Genomic DNA, 11,891 nt, shown 5'->3' with positions numbered 1-11,891 from the left:
TGGCTTTTGGTGGGCGACTTTGGTGATTTGGTGATCCAGGGGCTGGTTTTCGTTCCTTTTCTGAACTGGTTTATGCAGTGAGGACACTGCAAATTCTAGCTTGGGGGAGGAATATTCTATCTTTTACTGCTTTTTAGTGTAGATTTCATTGCTTTCGTAGGATGTTGCACGGTTTGTACTGCTTATTAGGAGTGGGAGTTTACGTGTAACCAAAAAAATTGTACTGCTTTCTTAGTTGCATTAGCATATTTCATCTCATATTAGATTTCATCTCATTCTAGTTGCATCTATGGGACTACTGCTAAGACTTTTTGAGAACCTTGTTGATATTTTACTACATTTGTTAAGTGTCACTCATCTTGTTCATGATACTTCATAGCATATTTTTCGCAACTGATTGTTTTGGTAAGATTGATTGATCTCTCTCTGGCTGATTTAACATTACTATGCAGACACCTTAACCTATTGAGCTTTTGTGCCTATAAACTGACGTATCTGTGTCAGTTTTGTTCTTTCATGTGTGATTAGTTCCTCGTTGTTGCATTGATCTTGACTTTGACTTGGTACTCCTTGATATTTGATAGTGCATATATTTTGATATGATTGAGGCATTTCATTTGATGATCTTAGCTCCAGAGTTATTCTTGTTTTCATATTATCCTTCCTTTCCCCGCTGAGCCTTTTCGACTTGTTTGATTGTTACCTACATTACAAGCCTTGACCTCATTTGATTCTTGTCCCAAAGCTTGGGGGAGCGAGTATTAGTTTTGGTTTAGTTTGTATTGAATTGAATGCTCTATTTGTGGTTTAGAAGGATGGAAAATATGTTTAGTGAGCTTAGAAATTGAAATAAAAGTTTGAAAAAAAAGAAACAAAAAAAAAGGTGAAAAATGAAATGAAAAAGAAGTGAAATAAAAAGGGTTATGATCGAATTTCTCAAGTGAAAAAGGTTGTTGATTATATATTGGAGATTGTTGGTTGTTGCACGGAGTTGTTGTGATCTTTTATGGTCATGCATGTTTTCAGTTATATGATGCTCCCCCTTCTTGGTTTTTCCACCACAATTCCCAAATTATTTCCGTACCTTTAACCTCAGCCCCATTACAACCCCTAAAAGTCCTCTTGATCATTATGTATTGTATTGTTGAGTATTAAGTGAGTCAAAAAGTCAAAGTTAAAGAGTATTTGCTTCATCAGAGTCGACTTGTTTAGGTTGAGAGTCATTGTTTAACCCTTAAACATATGAGAGATTGAGTGCACATAACTATAGTGAGGTTTGTCATGTTTGGTTAAATCCAGTTTGGGAGAGATGGTTTGTGGTATGATTGGAGAGTCGATTGCGATACATGATAATGCTATGCGGCTTTGTTCGAGATTGTTTCGATGCTTGGTTTATGTAGTGATTATATCTCTTGTGTTTTCAATTGAGTGTTTAGCCCTGTTGTAGTCCTATATTGTAGGTTGTCTAACTTTTCCGTGTCTATGTCTTATTGCTTGAGGACAAGCAATGGTTTAGCTTGGGGGAGTTTGATAAGTCATATTTATATATAGTTTTTAGGTGCATTTAGGTTGCATTTTAGAGCATTTAGTTTCATATTTAGGTTCATTATTGCATTATATTCTTAAGTTATGATTTTCTACTCGTATTCGATATGTTTTCTTGTTTTTTATGAATTTCAGGCATTAATAACGTATTTGGAGTATGATTAGCAAAACTTAAGAATTAGGAGCACTTGGAAAGAAGCTACAATGCATAAGGATCGTATGGATATGTCATAGTACGAGTTTGAGCAAAAACGAAGCGGAAAATCATTAGAAGAAATGTGAAAAAGAGTCACGTCTACTCTTCTGATCATAACTTTTGATGTGATCTTTATAATCGATTAATTCACCACAGATTTGGAAACTAGACTTGAAGATCTTTCCAACGATAGGTGGCACGCCCCGAGGAGACTTCTAGTCAAGAGTTATGCCTTTCGGAAGATTGCACTGTTTCTGCTGGAATCTGTCACGCGTACGCGCGGATCACTAATCCGCCTATTAATGATTTATTTAATACTTTCCTTATCTTGTAAATTACTTTCCAAGTCATATTAGGTTATTGAATATTTATTTATAGAGGTTTTCATTCTTTCTCTCTCCTCCCCCCCTCTCACGTTATTTCTTTCTAGGTTTTAGGTTTAGTTTTCTCTCTCTCCTTTTTCTCTCTAGTTTCTAGTGTAAACCCTAGTTTTTATTATTTTTCATTAATTCATGAGTTTTATTAGTTTCTTTTGTTGATTTTTTTTTATTATGCTTTTCTTGGTAGATTTAGATTTCATTATTTATTTCATGATAGAGTAGTTTCTTTTATCTATGGTTAAGTTGAACCCTAGTATGATTTAATTCATGATTGTTTCTTTAAATTCTCATATTAATGTTATTGTTCTTGCTTAATTGATTGTGCATATTCCAATACTAGATTAGGGATAACTAGTATTGTTATGATTCCATTGTCTTGATCACAACGGGAGTTGGATTTTGACGGATTTGAGTATTTCAATTAAGGACATGAAGTTCTCCACGGGAGTAGGTAGAATGGATTGTTAGGAAGTTAAATTATCGTGTTTAATGTCTTTAATTTGCATGATTCCACGGGAGTAGGCTTGAATGCATATTAGAGAAGCCATAGATACTCGGGAGAGGTTTATGGTACTTTATAGGGTGTACTTTTCCTTGTGAACATTTAATTTATTAGTTTGGGGTAGAAATTATTTTGTATTATTTCGTGCTAGTGGGATACTTAACTGTAGAGTCTTTTATTTATATATTGATTAGCATAGTTTAATTCCACCATTATTATTGATATTAATCTCCTTTAGTCTTACCATTATTTAAGAGCTAATCATAGAACAACTTTCTCTCTGTGGGATCGACTCTGACTTACCCTACTACATAGTTAGGAGGATTAGTTAGGTTATTTATTTTTGTTATATATATCATTTTGGAACTTAAGGTGGTAAATATTAATCTACTTAAACCTTTACACGTTTGGATTGTAATAGTTTAATTTAGTTGTTGCTTTAACATTTATTCAGTTAGGTAGTTATCCTTAACGGTTATTCCTGCAATAACCGTGGAATAACACTTTTGGATTTCGGGTACTTATGCATGGATGTATTGGACTTTAGAGCTAGATAAGGATTTTGGAGAACTTGGTTTGCTGGATTATTCATACAGGTTTATAATTTGGACGCGAGTCCTAAATTGAATTTTAGGTCGTCCATATTTCAGACGGAGCTCTGCCGAATTTTCTGTTGAATTTTGATATTATTTAATTTAATTAGCAACTCGAAATTCAGGGGTGTTATGATTGGTATCAGAGCCTAGGTTTATAAATGGCTGGGTTAAAATAAAGATTATAGGAAAATAAATAAAATCTTGACAAGCCGTGGTGAGGTAGTGTGATGGGCTATACACGGGAAGTGTATATGTTGTGCTATTTGCTTATTTATATTAAAGTCGATAAAAGTGTTACCGTATCTCAATATCGAGCTATGTTCTCTTACCTTGTATAGTGCTGAGAAGATGCATAAATGTCAAAGGACCAAGCCATCAAGAACGAGCACTTTCATGCGCCAAATGGCTGAGTTTAATAAAGCTATGAGCGAGGTTGTTCAGTCGCTCGCTGAAGCACGAGCTGCTACTAGTACAAGCAAAGCAGCTATGACAGAAATTGTTGCTATTCATAAAGAAATTGATGAGAAGAAGCCGCCCAAGTATGATGGAAAGGGTGATCTAGTGAAGATTGAGAATTGGATCAGGGAGTTTGACAAGATCTTTGTCACCCTCCAGGTCCCTGAAGAAATGAGAGTTGACTCTGCGGCTTACCATCTCATTGAAGATGCTGATATTTGGTGGAAAAACTACAAAGATAATTTGACCACCAAAGTCACATATGATGAGGATGGTTATGAGGAGGTGCAGACAACAGAATTTGGTTGGAAGGAGTTCAAGAAGGCACTACGTGCCGAGTTCTTCCCGCCTCATATGAAGAAAACGAAGAGAATAGATTTGAGAAGTTTGAGCAAGGAGATATGTCGGTTCAAGACTTTTACACTAAATACTTAGAGTTGTCTCGTTTCGTACCTGAATTGGTTCCAAACGAGCAAGAAAGAGCTCAGAAGTTTGAGGAAAAACTTAATGTAAATCTCCTTAGCCACACGGGGGCTGGTGACTTCACGACCTTAAAAGATGTTTATGCTCGTACCATTAATACTGAAAGAATTGAGGAGAGAAGGAAGGTCGCGGAGAAGATGAAAGCTCCTGCAAAGGAAGATATCCAACACTTTGACAAGGGTAATAATTTCAACCAGGATAGGAGCAGAAATTATGACAATTGGGGTTCTAGGGGAAACTTCGGTAAAGGGGGCCCAAGTCAGCAAGCCTCTAGGAGTGCTCAGAGTTCGTTTAAGCCCCGTAGCCAAGCAGAGGGCGAATCTCAATTCCATAAGTCAGGATTCCTTCGTCGTTATTTCTGTAAGAAATGTGATAAGAACCATCCAGGAAGAGATTGTAAAGGCAATAAGGTAGCATGCAACTATTGTGGGAAGGAGGGGCACAAGGCTTATGAATGTTTTTCCAACCCAGATGCAACGGTTGGTCGAAATATCGAGTTGTTGAGGAGACCTTCGATTAGTATGGCTAGTAATCGGCCAGTTACTTCTGGTCCAAGTACCACTCTTCCAAGACGTAGTGCTGGAACAGCTAATGCTGGTTATGTTCAAAGAGGCCCCGAGAAGAAGAATTTGGGCAACCTAAATCACCTTAAACAAGCGGATGTGGATAACAACCAGGGTAATGCAATGACTGGTACTTTCTTTATCCATTCCATACCTGCTTACGTGCTATTTGATTCAAGTGTATCACATTCATTTAAATCAAAAACTTTTATAGAAAGGTTAAACTTGAAGAATGTCACACCTTGTGAGGTCGATATCTCTATTTCTTCTGGTCTAAGTGTAACGTGTAATAGGATGTACCTAGATGTTCCTATAGCTTATGGTGAAACTACGTTGTCTGCTGATTTAATAGCATTTCCTTTGAAAGATTTTGATGTAATATTAGGGATGGATTGTTAGAAAAGTACAAAGCCAAGATTGATTGTCCGAAACAGGAAGTCAAAATAGAGAGTCATAAGGGCGTCCATGTGCTTTATAGTCGTCGTCCTGTGAAGATCATTTTTGCCCTTAGTTTAAAGTCTTATTTGAGAAAGGGATGCCTTATGTACCTTTGTCATATTCATGATACGAGCAAGGAAAGACCAGAGCTCAGAGATGTTCCAATTGTGAATAAGTATCAAGATGTGTTTCCGGATGATATTTTTAACATGCCTCTGAAGCGTGATGTTGAGTTCAACATTGATTTGGTACCTAGAATGGGATCTATATCTAAGCCATCTTATCGGATGGCGTCTGCTAAGATGAGAGAGTTGAAAACTTAGTTAGAAGAATTATTGGATAAAGGCTATATACGGCCTAGTGTATCCCCTTGGGGTGCACCAGTTCTTTTCGTGAAAAAGAAGGATGGTACCCTACGATTATGCATTGATTACAGAGAACTCAATAAAGTCACTGTGAAAAATAAGTATCCATTGCCAGGAATAGACGACTTGTTTGACCAATTGGCAGGTGCAGGACTGTTTTCTAAGATCGACTTACATCGGGTTACCATCAGCTTCGAATTGCAGATAAAGATATTCAAAAGACAGCTTTCCGCACTCGATATGGACACTATGAATTTACAGTTGTGCCCTTTGGGTTGACTAACGCTCCTGCAGTGTTCATGAACTTGATGAATAGAGTATTTAGAGCTTATCTGATAAATTTGTTGTTGTGTTTATTGATGATATACTGATTAACTCAAAGAATGAGAGTGAACATGAAGAGCACCTCCGAGCGGTGTTGCATGTATTGAGAGAAAATCAGTTGTATGCAAAATTTTCCAAGTGTGAATTTTGGCTCGAGAAAGTTGCTTTTCTCGGACATATTATTTCTAAGGAGGGTGTCTCAGTTGACCCGTCCATAATTCAAGCAGTTTCTGAATGGTCCACTCCGAAGAATGTGACGGAAGTACGCAGCTTTCTTGGTCTAGCTGACTATTATAGAAGATTTGTGAAGGATTTTTCGAAGATAGCTCGTCCATTGACCAACTTGATGAAGAAGTCCACTAAGTATGAGTGGAATGATGAATGCGAGAAGGCTTTTCAGAAGTTAAAAGAGCGTCTTACTACAACTCCAGTCTTAACTCTACCTGATGGAGATCAAGGCTACGAGGTGTATACAGATGCTTTGAGAAGCGGTCTTGAATGTGTGCTTATGCAGAATCGGAAGGTTGTAGCTTATGCTTCGAGACAATTAAAAGTTCATGAGATGAATTACCCTACTCATGATCTTGAATTGGCAGCAGTCATCTTTGCGCTGAAGATTTGGCGTCATTATTTACTTGGCACTTCATTCCGAATATTTTCATATCATAAGAGTCTCAAGTACATTTTCACGCAAAGAAGCTGAATATGAGACAAAGGAGGTGGCCCGTTAGAGCTAATTAAGGATTACGACATGGAAAATCATTACCATGAAGGGAAGCCTAATGTTGTTGCTGATGCACTTAGTAGGAACACTGTCCACTCTTTACATACGATGCTTTCGAGGAGGTTACTTAGAGATGAGTTTCAGAATTTTGGTGTACAACATGTTCGAGTTGGGGATCAACTTAGCTCCCTTACACTATGCCCAGATGTATATGATGAGATCAAGGAAAACCAAGCAAATGATGCACTTTTGAAGAAGAAGATAGATGAGGTCCGATACACTGAGGACGCTTACTTCATGGTCCATACGGATGGTAGTCTGCGCTATAAAGGTCGGTAGTGTGTTCCTGACATCCCAGACCTAAAGAAGACGATCTTAGATGAAGCTCATATGAATCCATATTCGGTACATCTAGGAGGTGACAAGTTATACAAGGATCTTAAAATCACCTTTTGGTGACTTCACATGAAACAACAAGTCGCTGAGTATGTTTCCAAGTGCTTAACTTGCCAAAAGGTCAAGTTTGAACACAAGAGACCTCAAGGCGAGATTCAACCCCTAGAGATCCCGGAGTGGAAGTGGGACTCGATTTCCATGGACTTTATCTCTGGACTTCCGAGAACGCCAAGTGGTAATAACATGATTTGGGTCATTGTGGACTGCCTCACCAAGTGTGCTCACTTTATACCGATGAAGGATACATAGAACACCAAAAGCTAACAGATGCCTATGGGAAGAATGTGTTACGATTACACGATGTGCCGAAGGATATTGTTTCCGATAGAGATGGTAGATTCTTATCTAACTTCTGGCTAAAGCTTCATGAAGCTTTAGGAACACAGTTGAAAATGAGTACCGCTTACAAACAGAGCGGACAATCGAGACACTTGAAGACATGTTGAGGGCATGTGCTTTAGAGTTCCAGGGCTCGTGGGAAGATAGACTTGACTTGATAGAGTTCTCATATAATAACAGCTATCATTCTTCAATTGGGATCGCCCCATATGAAGCCATGTATGGTCGGAAGTGTCGTAGTCCTCTTTGTTGGAATGACATTAGTGAAGCTTGTGTTCTTGGTGCTGAAATGATCCAAGAAACTGTGGAACAGGTGAGTTGATACACAGAAATTGAAAGCAGTACAAGATAGACAAAAAAGTTATGCAGATAAATACCGACGACATGCGGAGTTTGAAGCCGGTGAGAAAGTCCTGGTGAGAGTCTTTCCTATGAAGGGAGTGATGCGGTTCGGGATAAAGGGCAAGTTAAGCCCTAAGTTTATTAGACATTATGAAATTCTAGAGAGGGTAGGTGAAGTTGCCTACAGATTGGCATTGCCTCCGGAGATAGCCCGAGTTCATAATGTCTTTCACATCTCTCAGCTTCGTCGGTACATTAGTGATCCTTCACATGTACTAAAACCCGAGGAATTACCTTTAGAGGATAACTTGTCATATATAGAGGTTCCAGTGAAGATCCTTGATAGTAAAGTTCGAACCACTCGGAATGGAGAAGTTAAACTGGTGAAGGTATTGTGGTCGAACCACAAGGACGATGAACTTAGTTGGGAATCACTAGCAGAATCAATGCTATTTGTTGCGGTGATATTGCTGCGGTTTTACCTATACGTAGCAATATAACACGCAAAAAGAAAAGAAAAAATAGAAATTAACAATATTGCTGCGGTTCCCGCCCAAAACCGCAACAATATTGTCTAACGGACACTTTTTTAAAATAAAGTGGGGCCCTGAACAGCAAATATTGCTGCGGTTTCCACGTAGGACCGCAGTAATATATTAAAAAAATATTTTTTTAATATATTGCTGCGGTCCTACCTGGCAACCGCAGCAATATATGCTGAACTAACAAAAAAAACAAAAGGAGCGCCTGTTGAAAATATAAAAGACAACTTAGGGTTTTTCTTTCAAGAGAGGCGCCTCTCCTCTCCCTCCTCTCTCTCTCTCTCTCTCTCTCTCCTCTCTCTCCTCTCTCCCTCAGTCGTTCGTTTCCTCTCAGCCTTCGTTTTTTCTCACCCTCCTCCTCCCTCACCGTCGCCACAAAGCCTCCTTCGTCGCTCACTCTCCTCGTCGCCGCATCTGTTCGCAAGTCGTTCGACTCTCCTTCGTCGCTCGACTCTCCTTCGTCGCTCATTCTCCTCGTCGCCACAAAGCCTCTCAGCCTTCGTCGCTCACTCCCTCGTCGCCGCATCTGTTCGCAAGTCGCTCGACGCAACAAAGCCCTTCGTCGCCATCAACAATTGTTCGCTCACTCTCCTCGGCGCCGCATCTGTTCGCAATTCACTCGAAATCACCATCTTCGCGAAATTTCGCAGTCGGCGAGTTCATCTTCGCTCAACGGCGTTTTCAGATCTGAATTTCAATTTTATTTTCAGTCGGCGAGTTCACTCGAAATCTACAGTGATGTTCTTTATTTTATTTTCAGATATGAATTTCAATTTTAGATGTAAATGATGGCGTTTCGTATTCTACATTCTTTATTTTATTTTCAGATCTGAATTTCAATTTTAGATGTAAATGATGATTTTGGATTGAATTTTTCGATTTGCGTAGGTGGTTGCTGGTGGTGGTTGTTGGGAGATGCCGTCAGTTTGTTGTTGGTTCGAAATCAGAAATGATGTTTTTTATTGATCAGCTTTGTTTTGATTTTTTTATATATTATTGTCAATAGGGTCTCTGTATCTGTATTATTTTTTTCGTTTTTTTGAATTTTTTTATCAGCTTTGTTTTGATTTTTTTATATATTATTGTAATTAGGGTTTGTAAATATTATTTTTAATGAATATATAGCGGTTTGGTTTAGTTGCATTTTGTGTTGTTATTGTATTTTAATGCAGCAATAGTCTCCTTGAATGAGAGATTGATAGTGGATGGGTTTGTTGTTGGTTTTATTCTTTTAAATTTAATTTTAAAATGCAAAAAAAAAAAAAAAATTATTTTTCTATACCAGGTCATATTGCTGCGGTTTTGACCAGAAACCGCAGCAATATACTGGATTTTTTATGATAAAAAATGATAATATTGTTGCGGTTTTATGCTAAAAACCGCAGCAATATCTCAACATATTGCTGCGGTTTTAAACCGCAGCAATATAATTAATACCTATTGCTGCCCTCTTAATTGCTGCGCGCCCAAAACCGCAGCAATAGGGCACTTTTTAACCGCAGCAAGTAGCATTTATTCTACTAGTGAATCCGAAGATGCAATGCGAGCTCAATATCCCCACCTATTTCAATAGGTAATCTTTTAGGGAGGGTGGAATTAGTATGATTTCTTAGTATGTAAGGACGTGTTTGACTTGTATTAAGAGTTGGATTCTACTTGATAGTTAATGGCATGTTGATAGTATGTGTTTTGATTCTACTTGAAAGTTATTGCATGTTGATAGTGTGCTAGTATGATAGTTTATGTGGAAGTTTGATAATATATAGGTATTATCCTTTGTGCTTTAATAATAGATAGTTATCAGAATATATAAAGTTAATGAGCTAAGGTTTTGAAAAATGATAGGATTTTCTCTACGAGCTTAAGAATAGTTTGAAGTTTCGAGGACGAAACTTACTTTAAGGGGGGTAGATTGTAACACCCAGTTTTTGGGAATATAATTAATATTTATTCTAGGGAAAATAAATTATTTCTTTTAATTATTTCATATTTAATATTTTTATGTAGGAATTATTTTTAAAAAATATATATATAAAAATATAAATGTTTATGAATTTAGTTGGTTAAGTTTAGTGAAGAGTTTAAGTATTAATAAAGAAAGGTTATATATTTATATAATTATTTGGAAAAAGGAAAGGAGTAGTATTCATGTTAAAAAGGAAAGGGGGAAAATAAAAGAATACGAAAAGAAAAGAAAGGAAACAAACTTACGTTCATAACGTTTCTTTCCATCCTCTCCATCAAGCTCTTCCAATCTTCATCACACAAAGAACACTACCACCTTCAACCTCTCTATCTATCCGGCGCCTCAACTACAAGACAACAATCTCGAACTAGCGGCAAGCGGCACCGTGAGGAATAGGCTCGACAAAAAAGTCGGAATTTGGTGCGTTTGAGGTTTGGGGTGCGTTTTAAGGGTCGATTTCACAAGCTTTCTTCACCATTAATCTTCCATAGTAGTGGGTAAGTTAAGTTCTTAATTTAATTTTAGTTTTCTCAAAGTTTATGAAGTTAGGATTTTTATAATTGAAATTGAATTGGGGGTTTTTGATTGTGAATGTTGGGTGTAGTTTGATTGAGTAAGATTATTCCATGATAATAATGAGTTTATGAACAAGACTTGAAATTCGTAGAAATCACAGGTCGGTTTCGTAATTCATGTTTTTCAATAGTTTCCGGGCGTTTTTTGCTCAAAAATACGATATCACAAAAGTTGTTCGTATCGAAATTCTACTCAAGTTAGGCTCAAGAAACGCTTAATTCGGAGTTCGAATGAGGAAGTTATGCCGATTTCAATTTTCTACTGAAATTAGTAAATCTAGTTTCGAGTGTTTTAAGTTTTAATGTTTTTCCTAATGGATTTTTAAGTATCTAAATATATATAATAAAGCTTAGGTGTTGGTGTTATTTCCCTAGGAACACTACAAGAGGGAGGGTGAATTGTATGTGTAGAAATAAACGTAACTTTTTGCGGAAATTTAAACTTAAACAAATAAACAAGCTAGAAGAACACAAGAGATTTTTACGAGGAAAAACTTCTTGGGCCCAACAAGAAGAAACAACCTCGACCACTAGGGATTGTAAACTCAACTCTTTCACTAATTAGACCAAACAACTTTGTTACAACCTAATTCTATTCTCGAGCCACACCTTGAGTTCCTAAACTCAAGTTCCTGAGCCACTGTTCCCTTAACAGCAGTTCCTCTCAACTTCACTCGAAGTTTTCTCACTCTTACTAGCTTTACTCAAAGCTTCTCTCTTACAGAACTTCACTCAAAGCCCCCTTACCCCAAAAACCAAAATACAATTGATCGAAATAAGCTTAGTGGAATTAGACTAAGTAAGCAAAGAACAAATGGCTATTATGAGAGAATGAAGGCACTGACACTTAATTAGTTAAACTCACTTAATTACTTAGTCAGCCACATTTTGGAACTTATTTAGACTTCTATATTTATAGTGACAATAATGTAGAACGTGGAATTAAAACTGTGTTCATGTCGAAAACCATTATCCCATGATGTTCCTTCCCTTAAGGAACACGTTCCTTAACACATCCCATGATCCCATGATCACTGCTTTGGACATGGACATGTTATTTTTACTGCTCCTAGATTATAGGAGTTACTTGAGCTTTATC

The 11,891-nt window shown here is 37.4% G+C and overlaps 1 protein-coding gene across 1 annotated transcript; it reads left to right on the top strand.

Moving 5' to 3' along the window:
• The first annotated feature begins 3,621 nt into the window (after positions 1–3,621).
• LOC130591817 (uncharacterized) lies at positions 3,622–4,110 on the top strand. The gene has a single exon (XM_057395750.1). The coding sequence runs from the start codon at positions 3,622–3,624 to the stop codon at positions 4,108–4,110; it is 489 nt and encodes a 162-aa protein (XP_057251733.1).
• Positions 4,111–11,891: the final 7,781 nt, after the last annotated feature.

Source organism: Beta vulgaris, chromosome 6 (genome assembly GCF_026745355.1).
Source record: "Beta vulgaris subsp. vulgaris cultivar EL10 chromosome 6, EL10.2, whole genome shotgun sequence".
NCBI lineage: Eukaryota > Viridiplantae > Streptophyta > Magnoliopsida > Caryophyllales > Amaranthaceae > Beta > Beta vulgaris.
Note: the sequence above shows the minus strand (reverse complement) of the source record. Positions and strands in the feature narration are given on the sequence as shown.